Genomic DNA, 19,219 nt, shown 5'->3' on the forward strand with positions numbered 1-19,219 from the left:
ACTAAGCCACCAGGCGCCCCTGGAACAAGGCACTTGCCTGGGGTCTGGAGAGGGGAAAAGAGGCAGCCCACAAAAATGATAAGGTGAGCCTGGGTCGCTCAGAGAGGTCTGGACTAGTATACCCCACAAGAAGAAAGCCCCCAGCCACCTAATCATATAAGACCTTGTTCAGTGCTGTCCCACATGACAGGCTAACCTGGAGAAACTGCAGAAACAGGAGACAAAGGGAAGGCAGCACAGGCGAAGACATTTTATGTACGATTGGCTTTAAAAATAAGTAGATCCCACAGAGGAAGACACTACTGTGAAGGATACACACACACACACACACACACACACACACGAAAACTCAGGCCTGAGAAAGGAATAAATAGGGAGAAATCTGAAAAGGGCTTTAAATCTGTTTAAAATCTTCTATGTGGTAAAGAAGGCGAACGTATCCTGACAACAAGAACGGGACACTATTCAACAAGAATAGGGACGCATGAAAGAGACTCAATTAAGAATCATGGAAGTTAACAACCCACTCATTGAAATAAAACCTGATGGACTCTTTCACTCATGCACGCACATACCCCCAAAATACATCAAGCCAGAAAAAGTACGTGGGAGGGTCCTCAGGGTCTGAGCACAAAATATTCTCACATAAAAGTGGTCTCCTGCTTTTCTCTCACCTCAATGACTTCCCCTATCAGAGAAAGCGTTTTCTCCCATTTGTGAACAGTCTGCAGAAAAGGCCCCACAAATCTGCTTCCCGAGATGCTTTGCAGGTTGACGGTGTTGTCGTCAAGGCTCTGGATGATTTCATCCACAGACCCCAAGATGTAGCCTCGCTCCTGTGTGCCTTTGAAATACTTGACCACAGTAAACTTCATATTTTCCCACGTGTCCAGGATCTCCTTCACCGCCTGGTCAGGAAGATAAAAACGAGCGGTTTGGGCACAGACATCGAAAAAAACAGAACTCCATCCCAATAGCAACTGACCGAGCACTGGCTCCGTGCCCAGTAACCACGGTCCATACAGGACCACCTTCCGTCCTCAAAGCACCCTAGCGAAGTAAGGATTACTACCCACACTTTATAGAGATGCCAGCAGGTGCTCAGAGAGGTGAAGCAGCTTGGCCAGGTCACTCAGCACCAGAAGCAGGGTCTAAATTAACTGGTCCACCTCCCTGCACACCTACACGATCCTGCCCGTGCTTGCCGTTACGCAAGAAAATCGGATTACAAAGTAACATGCCTATTAATGATTGTATTTTCAAAAACCAGTTGTATCACTATTTATGTGTACAATGTGTGTACAATGCATGTGTGTGTACTGCATACATGTGTGCATGTGGCGTGTGCATCTGTGCACGTGTGTGCGGGTATATACATGGATGTGCATTTACACCTGCTTGTGACTGTGTGTACAGTATGTGTATATGTGTGTATCTATGTGCATGCACGTGTCCACGCACTTTTAAGTGTTAAAGGACTTACACGGAAATGTCACTAAGAACTATCTTCAGGTGGTAGAATTATAAGTGATTTATTTTCTCAGTTTTCTACCATGAATGTCCATTAATACATTTAATAAATACATTTAATAAATGCATTGGAAGTAAAACTATAATTTAGAATAAAAAATTTAACCAGCACAGAAATCCTACTTCTAGAGCAAACAATTCCTTATTACTCAAATGCAAGTACTATAACAAACATTTTCTCTTTGCATTAAAAAAATAATTCTCCAGGGGCACCTGGGTGGCTCCGTTGGTGAAGCATCTGCCTTTGGCTCAGGTCATGATCTCGGGGTCCTGGGATCGAGCATAGAGTCTGGCTCTCTGCTTAGCAGGGAGTCTGCTTCTCCCTCTCCCTCTGCCACCCCCCAACAAATAAATAAAATCTTCAAAAATAATAATAATTCTCTGAAACTAATATAACACTGCACATTAACTATACTGAAATTAAAAATAATTCTCTTTCTTTTCTCAGCTGGTAACTAAACACTGTCTTACTTTCTCAATGGCAATCTCCTTGACAGCGGCCATTACGATCCCGTTGAGAACATCCGTGTGTTTGTGAAGTTCCATAGCAAACATGTTTTCCAAGGTGAACGTCTCTGTCATTTCAAAAAATACACCCGTTTTTTCCATCAGCTCTTTCCAATGCCTGAAAGTGCATCCACATTAAAACATTTATGCTTCCTGGATTTAGTGATGAATTTAATTATTCCCGCTTACATCACAGGACAAATCCCATTGTAAGTGAGGACATCATTAGAATCACATTTCCAAAGTATTCCAAAAATCCCACTGGCTTCCAGAATCAAACCCAGGGAACCACCTCTAGCAAGATATGGTCTTAGATGGCTAGTCTTCATGACCATCTAAGAAAGAATGTGGCGTTTAACTTTCCTGGAACCTACTTCTGTCATGTAGTCGGGGGACCAGGGATCGCCACCTCTGTCGTCTCCCTCGGCCTGTTCGGGACCCTGGTGTAAGCTGGGAGCTGCCGTGTATTTGGTAAAGATTTGTCATGCTCTTCCGTCTGCTCCAGGCAGCGGGCTAGCTGCAGCAGGTGCACGTGACCAAAGACCAGGCTCCTGCCCGCGGGGACCCCACCACCTTCTCAGGGGCACGGCCAGGACACGAGTCAACAGATCTATACCTTAAACAATCACCAACTGCTTTGAGCTCTACGAGAAAACCGCAGAGCACAGAGACAGTAAGAAGGGGTCTGCTGTAGACGGGAGGGTCCGACGGGCCTCTGTGCACACAGACACATCCAGCTGCTCGGCCCTTGACCCAACCCGGCCTTAAGGTTCACATCTGGCCTGCGGGCTGGCTGTTTTTTAGGATTCCACTTATATGGAATGAAGATAATAAAGGGGCTAAGCGTGGTGCTAGACCAGCAGAATGCCGTGTACCCGGGGTATAAGCAGTAAGCACCAAATCACTGACATAATTTATTGTGAAAATCCACCCCAAAAAGGGGATGCCTGGGTGGCTCGGTAGCTGAGCATCTGGTTCTTGATTTCGGCTCAGGTCATGATCTCGGGGTGGGGGGATCGAGCCCCTTGTCGGGCTCGGAGCTCAGCAGAGAGTCTGCTTGAGATTCTCTCCCTCTGCCCCTCCCCCTGCTCACACACCTGCTATCCATCCATGTCTAACATGAACAAACAAGATCTTTAAAAAAAATTCACACACACACACACACACACACACACAAAACAAAAACCCACACAAACCAGAAATGGTCAGAAAGGAGAATGTACTCTTCGTCCCCCTCTCTTCCCAGACCTCGGCCAGAAGCTGATGTGAAAGCAGGGGTATCATAGCCCTGGTGGGGGTGTGGAGGGGGACAGGTGACACAGCATGAATAACATCGGGTCGCCAGAGAGAAAGGGGTTCCCTTTTCAGTGTCCCTCCACTGTTTTGATTACACCCGAGAGAAAGTCTCAGCTCGGTGCTGCTGGGCCTTTAACCCCTCCTCACAGTTATTCACCCTTCGTCCAGGGTAGGCCTCCCGCTAAGCGACAGCCAACAGTTTTGAACTAAATGTTAAAAATATTATAATTGCTTCCTATTTATGGCAAAAGCTTTCGGTTTCCCATTTACGGCGGTGGTGTGGGTTTCTTCTTAGAACACATTCAAGTAAAAAAAAAAAAAAAAAAAAAAAAAAAANCTGATAGGAAGAAAAACGAGTAATCACAGTATAAATGATTTTGGCTGGGATATGACAATTTTTGATTTTGGCTTGGGAAGCACTGGGTTATTAGGGCATCACAAAACAGGGCACTTGAGCTAGAAAATGCTTTCTTGCTGAGCAGAGTGATGTCCTCTGATGCCTTTCCACCACTCTCTGCCCAGCTGCTGGGAGATATGACAGAGGAGGAGAGGAGAGTGGCAGAGAGAGCGTGACTCCCAAAGCTCCTCCTAATTCCTGTCCCCGTGGGGACAAATGAGGAGTGGATCCCCTCCATCCCACCCCCAGGACTGGCTGTTCATTGAAATACTATCGACACCTGCTCTATCCAGTATGGCCGCCACAAGTCACCTGTCGCTGTGTCGCTGCGTGGCTCGTCCAAATTAAAGATGCTGTATGTGAAAAATTCAGGCCGACTGCAACATGTTTTTTTTTAAGAAGAGCATAAAATACCTTGTGAGAAATGTTTAATAGTGATTGCATATTGAGACATAATGTTTTGTATAGATTAGGTTAGTTAAAATATGTTACTAAAATTATTTTTACCTCTTTTCTTTTACTTTTTCAAAGCAGCTAATGGAAACATTTTAAATATCTGGTCACGTATTTCTGCTGGACGGCGCTGACCTAGATCCCCTATTTTTTTTTTTTAACCGTTTGAATGCAGCAACCACAAATGCCCATCTACATCTGGCAGGGTTTGTTTTAAACAAAACAAGAAAATAGGAGAATGCTCATGGCTGGTAGTTATCTAGAAACTCCACAAGGAAACAATTTCATAGAAACATGACCTGTATCTTTCGAGGTCTGCAGGGCTGTTCCCACCAGATAGAAGCAAGGACGGATTTTAGACTAAAGCTCCCCCCCTCTTTCACAACGGCTAACAGGACAGAACAAACCTGTCTCTCAGTGCTTCGTGCTTCAAGTCAAGAAGTAAAGGAATTGAGTCTTTGAACGCCTTCATTTTTGCTTCTAAATGACAGGCCACTGATAAGTTTCGGACCTGCCGGGGTAGCTTTCTGAGGGACTTGAGAAAACCTTCGATTCCTTCCTGGAGAAACTGAACATTCAGGTTGATCCAGAGGGTCTGAGACCATTCTTGTTTTGCGACCTGGAAACAGGTGAGAAATAGTCCCATCAACAAGGCCCCTTTGACTGGCGGGAGCCAGGACTCAATCCTTGGTCACGCTCCCTTCTTCGCAAGCAGTATCGCCCATCTACCCCCAAAAACCTCAGATTCAAAAAGGAAGTCTTGATGATAGGCTCCAAAATACAAACAAAAGAACTCCAGCTCGGGGCTCCCGGGTGGCACAGCGGTTAAGCGTCTGCCTTTGGCTCAGGGCGTGATCCCGGCGTTGTGGGATCGAGCCCCACATCAGGCTCTTCCGCTATGAGCCTGCTTCTTCCTCTCCCACTCCCCCTGCTTGTGTTCCCTCTCTCGCTGGCTGTCTCTATCTCTGTCGAATTAAATAAATAAAATCTTAAAAAAAAAAAAAAAAAAGAACTCCAGCTCTTTGAGGCCCCGCCAAAATAATGCTGTCTCTTGAGGATGTGTGGAATCCAAAAATATGTCCTCCTTTCCGTAGGAGAAAAGTGAGAAGTACAGAATCAGTAACGGGCATCTCTCACATCACGGAGCCACTTTGTTCTTAAAGCACGTATTTTTCAGGTGGGGCCGTAATGTGCTTCTCTTTCCCAATAAACGCAGCTAAAATTACAAAACATTTATGATTTTGGTAATCCTAATTATCATACAGATAATCAGCATTTTGTGTTGAATTTCCCGAGATTTAACATAAAAAGTACTATCTTGCATAAAATGTACCATCTTGGATAATCTGCATTTGCAACCTGTGACATCGAGGCTCGATGGGGTTGCTTCGAGTCATGAAACGTATTTAACAGAAAATTGTGTTAATTGATGATATATATATAGAGTAACTTTTTTGACTTTGATGTAAATGACATTCAGACATATTTACAATTTTTTTTTCTTTGACTTCTAAAAAGATATTTAAAGCTCAAACAGCTTTTTGGATTATTTTGAGATGACGTTCATGATTCATTAACTTTTCTTTGCAAAAATTTAATGAGATGAATCAGAAAGAAACTAAAAGTACTTCTTGGAGTTCCTACACCTTAATGTACTGCCTGTCCATCATTAAAGTGCGTTTCTTCCCTCCACCCTCTGTGCCCCTTCCCTCTCTCACGGATACGTTTGAAAAACCCCAACTGTGGTTAAATCCACTCCTTGACAATTTGTTCAGTGCTCAACGCCTACACCTGGGTAGCCAACCATGATGGCTGAGGACACTCGACCTCGTTTACTGGCATCGGTCTAAATCCAGGGCCCTCATACTGCTTTCCCTCGGGGCCCAGCTGCTGCTCCATTCTTTCCCACACCACCACCGCACCCCTGCCTCATTATCCTCAGTGAGCCACCCCACCCCCCGCCCACTGTCCTCTCTGCTGACAATCTTGCTACACTCCTCCCTGAAGCAATCAGAATAGACTGTTCAACGTCTCCCACTAGAAGCACATCTGCACATATGCTCTGCCTTCCTCATATGACCCTACCGCCCCTGAGGCCACATGCTGACCCCATCCTTTCCCTCTGACTCAAGGACACCAGACTTCACTCAAGCAAGTCTCTCACCGTGTTTCCTCCTTACTGGATCATTCCCATCACTACACGATTCCCGCTGTTATTTCTCCCATCTTAAAAAAAATTATACTGACCCCACAACCCTTCCACCGAACCGCTCATTTCTCTGCTTCCCTTTGCAACAAAACACATTGGGAAAGCTGTCTCGATTTGGGGTTTCTGATTCCTCTCTTCCCATTCTGTCTTTTTTCATCTTGATTGGGGATTAACTGGCGCACACAACGGGACATATTTAGATGCACAATTTGCTGAGTTCGGGCATGTGTGCACCCCCATGGGACCATCACCACAGCCGAGATCGCAAACTCGTTCATAGCTCTCAAACGTCTCCGCCTGCCTCTGTAACCCCCTCCCACCCCCAGACGCACTGCCTTGCTTTCCGCCGTGATAAACTCATTGGCGTGTTCTAGAATCCTGTGCAGACGGACTCGTACAGGATGTGCTCTTCGGCACCTCAGCGAGACAATTGTGCGGCCCGTCCACGCTGTTGCCCCAGTACAGCACAGTGTAATCCTTGCCACTTTCTCACATTCCGTGGGATGCACGTGGCACGGTTTACATACCCATTCCCCTGGTGGATATCGGGGTTGTTTCCAGGCTTGGGCTGTTACAAATAAAACGGCTCTGAACATCGATGCAAAAGTCTTTGTAGGGACCTATGCTTTCATTTCTTTGGGGCAAACACCTTGGACTCACTCTAATCAGGCTTCCACGGCTACCAATCCATCGAAATGTTTCCAAGATCACGGTGGCCTCCATGATGTGAAATTCGGCACTCATTCCACACCCCCCCTCACCTGATCTGACGCAGCACGTGGGGCCGTTGGACAGCCCCACCCCCTGGAAAGGCTGTTTTCACTTGGCTTCCAAGACATTCTACTCATCTGTTTTCCTCTACTACCGTGGCCCCTCCTCATTCTCCTTTCCTTTTGGGGTATCTTCTTGTGGCATTTGATAATGGAGTGCTCCAAGCTCAGCTCCTGTTCTCCTCCATGTACCCCACTCCCGGCTATACCGGGCTGAAGACTGTCCCCCCACAAGAACTCACATCCCCCTGGAATCTCAGAATGTGACTTTATCTGGAGATCAGGCCTTTGCAGATGGAATTCATTAAGAGGAGGTCATGCTGGAGTAGGACGGGCCCTAAATCCAATGACCGCACCAAGAAAAAACCTGCTCCTGGTTCAGAGCCTTGCCCAAACGCCACCTCCCTGAGCCGCCGCCTTCTTCCCCTGGGCCCCACGGCGCTGTCTGCTGTATCCCTACTACACATCAGAGCAGTATGGTGTTGCGTTCTTGGGTCAGTGTGACGGTTAATTTTATGTGTGAACTTGGCCGAGCCACAGGTGCCCAGATATTTAGTTAAACGTCATTCCAGACAGTGTTTCCCAGGGTGTTTCTGGGTGAAATTAACATGGGAATCAGTATCCTGGGTACAGATTTCCCTCCCCACTGAGGGTGGGCCTCATCCAATCCACTGAAGGACTGAACGGAAGGAGCCTGAGTAAGAGAAGTCTGTCTGACGGTCCTCAGGCTGGGACATCAGTCTTCTCCTGCCTTCGAGCTCAGACCTGAGCCGGGGCTACCCCATCAGCTCTCCTGGGTCTCCAGCTTGCCAACCCCACATCTTGGGGCTTCCGATCCCCATAACTGTATGAGCCGATTCCTCACAACAAATCTATTCGGTGGGGTGCCTGGCTGGCTCAGTTGGTAGAGTACGCAACTCTTGATCTTGTAGTTGTGACTTCGAGCCCCACATTGGGCACAGAGTTTATAATAGAGAGGAGAGAGGAGAGAGAGCACGCGATCGATTTGGTGCCTATTGGTTCTGTTTCTTGGGAGAACCAAACTCTCTGGGGGGCTCAAGGGGGCAGAAACAGAATGGGCAGATGCCACACTTTCCAGACGCTACTTTCCAACCAGCACAGTGCTAGGCTGTACAGAGCAGAGTGAATAGATGGAGGAATGAATAAATGAATGTCATGGATTTGCATGGAGAACATATATGCAAGACGGTATCCAAATGTCAGGATAGTTGCTACTTTTTAAGAGTTTTATTGATTTGAGAGAGACAGAGAGAGCGAGCACACGCACACAAGAGAGAGCCAGAAGGAGAGGGCTGAGTAGGGAGCCCAATACGGGGCTTGATTCTGGGACCTGGGATCACAACCTGAGCCAAAGGCAGACGCTTAAGCAACTGAGCCAGCCAGGCGCCCCTACTAAATGGCTCACCCCACTCCTTAACCAAGCCCCAACCACCAAAGAGAGTGTTCTTTTTCGTTATTGTGGTAAAATACACATAATATTTCCCATTTTAATCACTTTCACATGTACGATTCAGCAATATCGAGTATATTCACCACGTTGTGCAATCATCACCACCATCGAGTTCCACAACTTTCTCCCCAAATGGAAATCCTAGATTCTTTGGCAGGTGCTCCCCATCCCTTCTTCCCAAGAGCCAAAGTGAGAGCAGAGTCTGAGCCTAGACGCTTACCTTTAATCCTTCATAGAGCTCGTAAATGGTCCTCAGCCCGTTCATTTCCTTCTGCACTTTGAGCAGATCTGGGTACATTGTAATTGGAAGATCAAAAAGTTTCTCAGCATTAGCCAACTCCTGACGGTTCTTTTCATGTCTCGTGAGCTCTTTTTCAAAAGTGGCTAAAAGTTCTAGTCCTGGTGAATAAGTAAAAACATAGGTCAACGAGTGCGTAAAAATAAAAGGTACACAAAATGGAGTAAGAAATCACAGGCAAATGCACATAAACTATCATTCCATCCACAGAAGCCATCTGGGAAGACACGTTTGGAATTACAACTTTCTCTCTCCGCCATTCTAACAGAAACCAGAGGGCCAGGTACGTATGCAAAATCCTCCAGTTAGAAAATTCTGTCTCCTTTACATTTATCCCTCTAAGTGGGCTCAGCCTGGGCTACGCACTGGAATCCCCAGGGGAGCTTTAAACATCTTGGCTTCCGGACCACCCTCCAAAACAACGGAATCAGACTATTCAGATCTGGGAGCCAGGCATCATGGGCTTTGGGGATCCTCAGGTGAGCCCAGTGTACAGGCAAGGTTAAAAACCACTGCTCCATGCCATCGTCCCATAAAATTCTTAAGCAAAACATATTCAAGTACCTTGTAAGTCCAAAGGGAATATTCTTACCTTTATCAAGGTCGTCACCAACAGAACCAGGGCCTTCATGATAAAAACGCTTTGCAAAATCTTCTATCCGCTGTCTATAGTTTGATATTTCACCACGAGTAATCTGAGAAGGGCAGGATTGCATTAATTTAATCCCAATGGATATATGTCAATAGCTTTACTCAGAAAGTAAAAAATTTAGAACGTACCTCTGTGAAAGTTCTCTTGATGCCCCCAAGAGCGTGCTCCACATTCACTGATTCGTTAAACAGATTTGACCACATGTCTTCAATGTTGTCAACCAGTTCCTTCTCTGCATCAGAAGGCTAATAAAAAAAAAATTTTTTTTTAAACAGAACAAACAATAAATGGTCTGCAATTTGGAACTGAAATTCTGGTCAAATTGAACTGAATTTCTGGTTCTGATAATAGCAGGCTAGGTCATTTGAACCCATAAGAAAACTGCTTGAATTAGAAAAAAATTATATGTTTATAATGCAAACAACATCAGGATAAAATCATGTTTAAAAATAAGTAGATAATACAGAAAGAGATAACCAAGAGAGATAAGCCCCTCATAAACTAAAACCCATCTTCGAATCAATGTAATCTCTAATTAAAACAAGGTTATCTTAGCTTGCTGATGCATCCCGCTGCGCTGTCAGAAGCAAAAACAGATCTCCTCTGATGAACTATAACGTCTGGAGACTCCAATTCTCTCTAGAAATTTGTTATGTCCAATGTCCAGAACTCAATCAGAAATAACAGGTAGGCAAAGAGCAAAAGGACTTGAAGGAAACCAAGAGACACACAGACGATATAAGCAGACCATAATGGGGTTCTAAGACACAGAACCTTAAATAATTCTACTCAATAAAGGAAAGACAATGTTGAGAACCTTTATTTTAATCATAAAAATATGAATTTCGCATACTGTGCATTTTTCTGAGGAGAGGCTCTCTCGCTGTTCAGGCTACTGCTCAGTGAAGGTGTTCACAGCAGTCAAGCAACATAAATGCTGACATACAAGTTTTGTGCAAATGTAGACTTATGACAGTTATTTGCTGCTTCTTCCTAGTCTGTTTTTCCAGCTGATTCTTTTTGAGTATATGTGATGCACAGCATGCAAATTTTGCACACAGTGTTACAGAGATGCACGCCCCCTCTCAAACTCCTCCTCAGACTTCCAAAGATCATTGAAACCACCGTGAATGACCCCAAATAAAGATAATTATTATCCTCTACCCATTTTTTAAATCATCTTATCCCTCTCCCTCTCTCTCTGACTCTCCTTCTTTTCTTACCATTTTTGCAAAGCCTTTTATTTATGAAAGGAAGTTAACACCAAGAAAAGAAAAAAAAAAGAAAAGAAAAGAAAAGAAAAGAAAAGAAAAGAAAAGAAAAGAAAAGAAAAGAAAAAAAAGAAAAGGAGGGAGAATCGATATGGTGTGCATTTACAGATTTACAGATCTATGAAAAATACTATTTGAGCCATGCAAGATCGAGAAATAATCTTTGTTTTCATTAAGCTAAATAACTGTGGGGTTGCTTTACATTTAAATGTCATTACTTAAAGTCATATTTTAGAAGAATTTCTGGAAAGGGTCTGAGAAGTCACCCCAGCTGTGAAACGTTTAAGGAAATGGCGCACTCACAAAGACTTCATACATGGCCATGGTGCGGTATCGCTCCTGGACGTCCCTGTATCTCAGTTCCATGACCAGAGATTTACTTCTGATTTCTGCAATGGTTGCAAGGACAAACTTGAGGTCCTCGAGGGTACTGGGGCTCTTCTTCAGGCTCTTGGCCAGGCTCTAGAAAAGAAAGGTCGAAGGAGGCTAAATAAACCTAGGGGGAAAAACCAATCCCAAACGAAGACCAACTTTCACGAGAGGCGGTTTGATTAAACCCAGCGATCTGCTACCTCCATCTCCTCGTGCAGGTTGTAGAGCTCCTCCTTCGCTGACTCATTGAGCAGCTTTCCAAGTGAGGTCACCCAGGACTTGGCATTTTCCTGCACCGTGTTTGCCAGAGGCCCCAGCTGGAGCCTGATGCAGTGCTCGTCCCTGGTTAAAGGGCGGCGCAGGACGTCCTGGGCCATCTTGGAATAGAACTGCACCTTCTCCTCATACGCCACGCAGGGAGGTCTCTTGGCGGCGAACTTCTCCAACACGATGGCTTTGTCCAGTTTCCACAGGGGCCGATACCTTTTCCATTTTTGCAGGTACTTCATGAGACTAATCAGAATCCTGTGGACATTTTGGGGGATCATAACCGCTTGTTCGGTTATCTGAGGGTTCAGGGAAATATCATTGTAAAAGCTGATTATAACGAGTTCTTCCTCCTCCCCCTTCTGCGGAGGGCATTCGATGCAGCTGCCATTCATCCATCGAACAAAATGCTGGCAAAAGAAGAATCGGGAAAAGACAGCACTTCGGTATTTATTTTGCTTCCCATCTATATATTCACGTTCAGGAATAAGTCTTGCTAATGATGGAAATCACTTTATTATGTTTTCCCCTTTACATTTTTACCGTGGTAAAAAATACATGACATAAAATTTGCCACTTGGGCCATTTAAAATATTCACAATTCAGTTACACTAAGTACGTTCACAATGCTGCACAACACTCACGATGACCTCATTCTAGAAGTTTCCCATTACCACTAAACTACCAATTAGTTACTCCCCATTTCTCCCATCCCCCAGCCCCTGGCAACCCCTATTCTGCTCTCTGCCTTTATGAGTTTGACTTTTTTTTTAATTTTTTATTTTAGTTAGCTAACATACAGAGCAATACTGGTTTCCCTATGGAATGGAAGAAGATATTATCTAATAAAGGGCTAGTATCCAAAATCTATAAAGAACTTATCAAATTCAACACCCAAAAAATAACCCAGTTAAGAAATGGGGGAAAGACATGAATAGACAAAGACAACATCCAGATGGGTGTTGTATGTAAGTGATGAATCACTGAATTCTACTCCTGAAATCATTTTATTAATAATTGTGCTAGATTGCAAAAATAACTACAATCCTTTGTTCCTCCCATCAAGGGATGAGTCTATTGGCAAAACTGTCTATCATGGGGGGTCTATTTTCCCACCCCGCACTAGCCTGTGACTTGACTTGACCAATGGAGAGGGGCAGACGTGGTGTTGTGGCAGCTGTGGCCCAGCAGCTTCCCCTCTCATGCTCTTGAAACCGTACAACCAGCAGATGAAGGTGCTTGAACTAGCTTAGATGATGGCAAGCCACTCGCAGAACCATGGTGCCCCAGCCAACAGCCTGCCGATCATCAGACATGTGACTGAGCACAGCCAGGACCTGAAGAACCTCTCAGAGCCCAGTCCACAGAACCACGAGCAAAATACAGTTATTATTGTAAGCCACTAAGACTTTTTTCTTTTTTAAAGATTTTATTTATTTATTCATTCGACAGAGATAGAGACAGCCAGTGAGAGAGGGAACACAGCAGGGGAGTGGGAGGAAGAAGCAGGCTCATAGCGGAGGAGCCTGATGTGGGGCTCGATCCCATAACGCCGGGATCACGCCCTGAGCCGAAGGCAGACGCTTAACCGCTGTGCCACCCAGGCGCCCCCTGTAAGCCACTAAGACTTAAAGTGGCTTATTATGAAAAAAAAAAAAAAAGACAATTTTTAAAGTAATAGCCATCCACTTCCTGAACATCAGTTTCCATTTTATAGATGGAAACACTTAAGTCAGGAAAACGGACTCCCCAGGGTCCCAGAACAAATCTGTGAATTTGACACCCTCTGCTGCCACAGTCAAGATTCCTTCCTCCTGGAGCGGCGCCTGGGCGGCTCAGTCGGTTAAACGTCTGCCTTCAGCTCAGGTCACGATCCCAGGTTCCCAGGATCGAGCCCCACATGGGGCTCCCTGCTCGGCGGGGAGTCTGCCTCTGCCTCTCTCACTCCACCTGCTTGGGCTCTCGCTTTCAAATAAATAAATAAAATCTTTAAGAAAAAAAGATTGCCTGTTCCTTTCATCAAGTGTGGTTCATAACAGCAAAGCATGGGTGTGTTACGCATAGCTCCTCGCCGTCTGTAGAACGGGAACAACGTGAAGTACCAACCGGACTGCTGGCACTGGCACTCAGGCCATGTTCGCTCGGATCCACGAACTGCCATCACCATGCTAAGCGCTCTGTACGCGTTACAAACTGTAATCCCACGGACAGCTCTGGAAGCAAGCGTATCACCATCTCCACTTAACAAAGAGTCGCTAAGCTCCTAGTTAAACACTTTTGCTTATTTTGTTTTCAGTCATGAAACGGGAACCCTGAAGCTCCGAGAGAGGGTGTAATTAGGCCACACTGAGTTGGAGCATGACAGGGAGCAACAGGGACCAGAAAGGCAGGCAGGAGGGGCGCCTGGTGGCTCAGTTGATTGAGCATCCGACTCTTGGTTTCTACTCAGATCATGATCTCGGGGTCATGAGATCGAGCTCAGCGGGGAGTCTGCTTAGGATTCTCTCTCTCTCTCTGCCCTTCCCCTGCTCACACGCATGTGCTCTCTAAATAAATAAATCTAAAAAAAAAAAAAAAAAAAAAAGGCAGGTGCTGGATTATGACCACAGTAAGGAGTTCGGCTTACGTTCTAATGCGACGTGAAGTCACTGGGGGTTTTTGTAGAAAGAGATGTGACGTGAAATGACTCGTATTTTAAAAAGATAACTCTGCCCCCGCCCGGCCCCAGCCGTGGTGGAGAACGGACTGTGGAGCTACTGTAGTCGTCCAAGCGTGGGATGAGGCACGGGAGCCAACCAGGCCTCCGAGCGGCGGGATATGGGTGGATGGGAGGAAACAGACGAGTCAAGCCTGGCTCCTAGGTTTCTGGCTCACGCGATTGGGTCGGGGTTGGTGCCAGTTTCCTGCAGGAGGAAAACCTAGGGCAGGATCAGGGTGCAAGATGGGAGTCAAGAACTCCACCTTGGACAGGCCAAGACTGAGGTGGGAGAGGACACACCCAGGAGGCAGGAGACGCGAAGAGCGTGGTGTGCAGCAGAGAGGACCGGGCTGAGGCTGGAGGGGGTGGTCGTCTCCAGAGGGGTGGCATTACAAGCATGGGACTGGTGGTGATTGCATAGAGAGGAGACACGGAGCTGGGATCAAGCCGTGGGACGCTCTGGGCTCTAGTGGTCCAGAGGAGGAGCCAGGAAGGACTGCAGCAGTCTGGACAAGGAGCGCGCGGAGCCGGGGTTCTCCACGGCCTCGGCAACTTGCTTCCCAAAGCTGTGGGCCAGCCGTCAGTGGCGACGAGCCCCCTGTGAACCCACACAGACATCTCTGCCCTTACCTTGGTGATCTCCACGCAACTTCGGACACAGTGGACGCACATTTTGTTGATCTCACTTGCATTGGGGTGAAAGATGATCTCAGGAGCCGTCAGAATGGTGTCCATTTGGAACAAAGGGACGTTTCCAAGGATCAGAGAATTAAAAGACCGCAAATTCCTAAGAGGGGTTGATAAAAGAGACCAGGGCTCACTGGAGTGAAGTACATCCAACACTCGACAGAAACAGCTAGCGTCACAAAAGTCACACATGAAACCCACTATGAGGAGTAACACACACCGTGTTGTAACGACAGTGCACGCTGAGCTGTCATGTGCCCCCGTTTGGGTCTATGTTTTTAAATAGCTCATTTCTACTTTTGGAAAGTGAATACCTATTAGTCGGAAGACACTTAAATAACAGTGATGTCTTGCAGAAGCTGTTCCACCTGTTTCAGGAAAAACAGTCCTCACACTGGCTTTGTCTTCCCCCAGAGAGTTCCTTGCTTTTGGAGCTTGCTCCTGGTCTTCAGGACTCAGCTCAAACGTGGCCCCTGGAGGCCTTTCTTGACCACCCAGCCACAACAGCTGCTCCGTTTTCTCCCGGAAACACTATTCGGCCTTATTTCTAACACAGTAATCATCTTGGTTAGGTCTGGTTCCTTGACTTTTGTATCTCTCCTGTGAGGACAGAGGAGCTCCAGAAGGACAGGGGCCCTATCTGGTCCAGTGCCTGGCATAGGCAGGCTCTAAGAAACCTGTGAATGAACGAATGAGTAGATGGATGGATGGACAGATGAGTGGATGGACAAGTGGGTGGACAGACGGACGGATGGGTGGGTGGATGGATGGACGGATGAGTGGATGGATGGATGAGTGGATGAGTGGATGGACAGATAGATGAATGGATGGATGGATGGATGGATGGACGGACGGACAGACGGACGGATCACACAGCATATTAGAAAGGGAAACACTACAAGAGGTGCCCTATGTAAGGGGCTGCTGCAGGATCTAAGTTGGAAGCAAAAATAAAAAAAATGAAATGTGTATAATAACAGATTTTTGTAAAGGATCAACTTAGTGAAATTTGTCAAACTGGGTCCAGGAAGCAAGACAATCAAAGGTGGTTATTTACTAATGCCTTGTTTCAAAATAGATTTTAGCAGCTCACAAAAATAACTGCAGTAAGAGACCCTAAAATCAAAGTGGGGTAAAATAGAGAAAGAAGACACTAATCACAGATGTTTAATGAAGTGGTAACTGGCCCAGGTTCACATCCTAGCCCTTCTTCTTAGATGTGTGTGTGGCCTTGGGCAAATCACTTATTCTCCCAACAGTCTGTGTCTGAAAAATGGGGATGAGATTGTAAAGAGTGTAACATGAGCCTGGTGCAGAGTAAGCTCCCATGTGATAGATTTAAATGTATATACGTAGAGTCAAGAATGAGACAATGAAAACAAATACCTACACACTTCCTGCATTTAGGCTACAAATTTGGTTCTGAGTTTCCCAGCAGCCAAGGAGAAAAGGGAAAGCTATGAAGTCAACAATTCATAGTATCCACACTATTTAAAAACAAAACAACGAAAAAATGACAGAGAAAAAGAAAACTACTTTTTCAGGAGGCTAAGATCAGAAGGGACACTAGAGAAATTTCTTCTGGGGTTCTTCACAAAAAAGGGGTTGCCTGATGAAATGACCACCACCCTTGACAATACGGAGGTGATAGTCCCAGTGATGAAGTTCTTAGGCTGGTTTCCTAAAATGATCCTAAGTCAATGCGATGAAGCCCAGGCAGTCAGCTTTCAGCTGGTCTAGCGGAGGTGCTGGGCTGTGGACTGAGAACTCTGGGAGGGAGGGCGGAGCCTTGTCGGTTGTGAGGCTGGCCCACATAACAGGCATTCAACACATATGTGATGCCCATGCCAGCCAGGGATCTACTGCAGACCATCGGGGAGAGTAAATGGGTCCTACATCCTTCAGTTCAGCCTCTCTCAATACAGGGGAGGGCATCGCCTAGGATTCGGGTAATACTGAGTGACAAATTCTCTGTCACCAGCCAAACACAGACACATGTATGTCTTTCTGATAGTTGAAGCGGGGAGAGGGATCATTTCCTTTTCTGGATGTTGAGGGGCCTAACAAGAATGTGAGCCAAATTGGAAAGTCATCCTTCCATCCTGTCAGTACCCTTCAACCAGAAAGCAGACTTACCATCCAAATGATTTCTATTCTGCATTTTGTGACCCTCTCTTTATTCATATATGCAAACTAGTTTAATCTATGCACCTTGTCTTTAAACCAGGCAGCAAGATTAACTTACTTCAGGATGAGCTTTGTCAAGACCTCATAAATTTTACGTTCCCAGTATTCGTAATAGGAGGCCAGCTTGGGAGCCTTGCCCGTGTTGGTGTGGATGACCAGACCCTCGACTTTGGTCAGTAGAGGCCCAATGGTAAGGTACCACCTGACCATGTGACCCACATCTTTGGCCCTTTCTCGTTCGATGTGCTCAAAGAATTCCTTCACACCTGTAGAGGGAGACACCTGTTACCGTTCTTCAGGAATGCAGGAAAGGACATTACTCGCAAGGCAGTCTAAACACTAGCTGTATCTCTTAGAAATACAAAACCAGCCTCTAACCCAGATTGAAAGCAGAAAATAAGTCAATACCAAGAGCTAAGACATGCCATAAGCAAAAAGTAAATAACAACATGGGAATGCCCATTGTGCACGCCGAGGCATACCACATACAAAAAAAAAAAAAAAAGACTTTTATATTTCTGGGCAATCTTGCTTTTCTTAAATTGCTTTTTGACCAGTCTAAGACCACTTAAAATATCATGTTTAAACAAGTAAATGTGAGCCCATAAAAACACAATCTAGGGGTGCCTGGGTGGCACAGTCATTAAGCGTCTGCCTTCGGGTGATCCCGATGTTCTGGGATCGAGCCCCACATCAGGCTCCTCCGCTGGGAGCCTGCTTCTTCTTCTCCCACTCCCCCTGCTTGTGTTCCCTCTCTTGCTGGCTGTCTATCTCTGTCGAATAAATAAATAAAATCTTTAAAAACAAAACAAAAACAAAAAAACACAATCTATTTTACTGTTACAAAGTTATTGACAAAAGTACTACTGATTTTTACAGACTCAGAAATTTGTAAAACTGTCTAAGCAATACATAAAACATGGCAAAAAGCAAGACTTACTCATGATCCTTTCAAGTAAACAATGGAAAACTTTAGGAATGGTTTTATTCTGTTCGTGGAATACGTGTGTGCGTGTGTGAGCATGTGTGCAATCATAACCAACAGGTTTTTTTCATTTCTTCTGTAATCAGAGAAACAAGAAATCATATCTACCTGGGAGATCTTCCTCACTTTTAGGTGCTGGATATTTAAAGAGATTTATAGACTCTATTAATGTAAGCCTATTAGAAATGTCATCTGCATTCTTATGAATCTGGTGGACAAGGGACTCAAATTTCCCAATGGCCTGTTTGCAACGAGTTATGTAGTCAGCAATACCTTTGGAAAAAAGAGAAAGAAAAAAGATATTTGGCTTTCAACTCTTTCCATAACCTGCCCACCAACATCTGGAAGGTTAATACTAGCATCCCTTCACAGGAAAGACCCTGCTCATCTCATCCCCTTGGTTCTTTGTGGTAGCAAACATCCACTTAGCACCCTTGGGGACTAGGACAAGGAGCCCTGTTCTCAGAATCAACCAGGAGCGCCTGGGTGGCTCAGTCGGTTAAGTGTCCACCTTCGGCTCAGGCCATGATCCCAGGGTTCTGGGATCAAGTCCTGCATCAGGCTCCCTGCTCAGCAGAGTGCTTGTTTCTCCCTCTCCCTCTGTCTGCTGCTCCCCCTGCTTGTGCTCTGTCAAATAAATAAAATATTTTAAAAAAATAAAAATAAGGGGCGCCTGGGTGGCACAGCGGTTAAGCGTCTGCCTTCGGCTCAGGGCGTGATCCCGGCGTTATGGGATCGAGCCCCACATCAGGCTCCTCCGCTATGAGCCTGCTTCTTCCTCTCCCACTCCCCCTGCTTGTGTTCCCTCTCTCGCTGGCTGTCTCTGTCTCTGTCTAATAAATAAATAAATAAAAATCTTTTAATAAAAAAAATAAATAAAATAAAAATAAAATAAAGGGAACTTCTACTTCCAAGAAGGAGTAAACATGCTTTTCCTTATTCCTCCCACTAAACACAGTTAAGAATCCTACACATTAACTATAAAACAGAATAAGACTCTAAAAAAGTGGAGAGAAACCCACCAGCTGGGGACCTTGGGACTCAAAGAATGAGATCCCCAGGTTCCTTTTCCTTCTATACCTCAGACTTAGAGCTTAAGAAACCAGCAACCCATAAATACCAAAGCCCCAAAAAAGCCTGCTCTCTCTAGCCAAAGGACCAGGAAAGGG

General features: G+C 45.6%; 1 protein-coding gene across 9 annotated transcripts in view; it reads right to left on the reverse strand.

Moving 5' to 3' along the window:
• Positions 1 to 19,219, reverse strand: part of DNAH10 (dynein axonemal heavy chain 10) — a 130,438-nt gene that overhangs the window by 77,010 nt on the left and 34,209 nt on the right. For all 9 annotated transcript variants that reach the window (XM_034638953.1, XM_034638952.1, XM_034638954.1 and 6 more), the window contains 11 exons: positions 18,159 to 18,323; positions 17,124 to 17,331; positions 14,822 to 14,978; positions 11,427 to 11,903; positions 11,158 to 11,316; positions 9,712 to 9,828; positions 9,524 to 9,626; positions 8,854 to 9,032; positions 4,591 to 4,802; positions 2,002 to 2,155; positions 675 to 908 (listed from right to left, as the gene is read on the reverse strand). In XM_034638953.1, the coding sequence (XP_034494844.1) occupies positions 675 to 908; positions 2,002 to 2,155; positions 4,591 to 4,802; positions 8,854 to 9,032; positions 9,524 to 9,626; positions 9,712 to 9,828; positions 11,158 to 11,316; positions 11,427 to 11,903; positions 14,822 to 14,978; positions 17,124 to 17,331; positions 18,159 to 18,323 (2,165 nt within the window). The remainder of the gene's footprint in view (positions 1 to 674; positions 909 to 2,001; positions 2,156 to 4,590; positions 4,803 to 8,853; positions 9,033 to 9,523; positions 9,627 to 9,711; positions 9,829 to 11,157; positions 11,317 to 11,426; positions 11,904 to 14,821; positions 14,979 to 17,123; positions 17,332 to 18,158; positions 18,324 to 19,219) is intronic.

The sequence above is a fragment of the Ailuropoda melanoleuca genome, chromosome 12 (genome assembly GCF_002007445.2).
Source record: "Ailuropoda melanoleuca isolate Jingjing chromosome 12, ASM200744v2, whole genome shotgun sequence".
Lineage (NCBI taxonomy): Eukaryota > Metazoa > Chordata > Mammalia > Carnivora > Ursidae > Ailuropoda > Ailuropoda melanoleuca.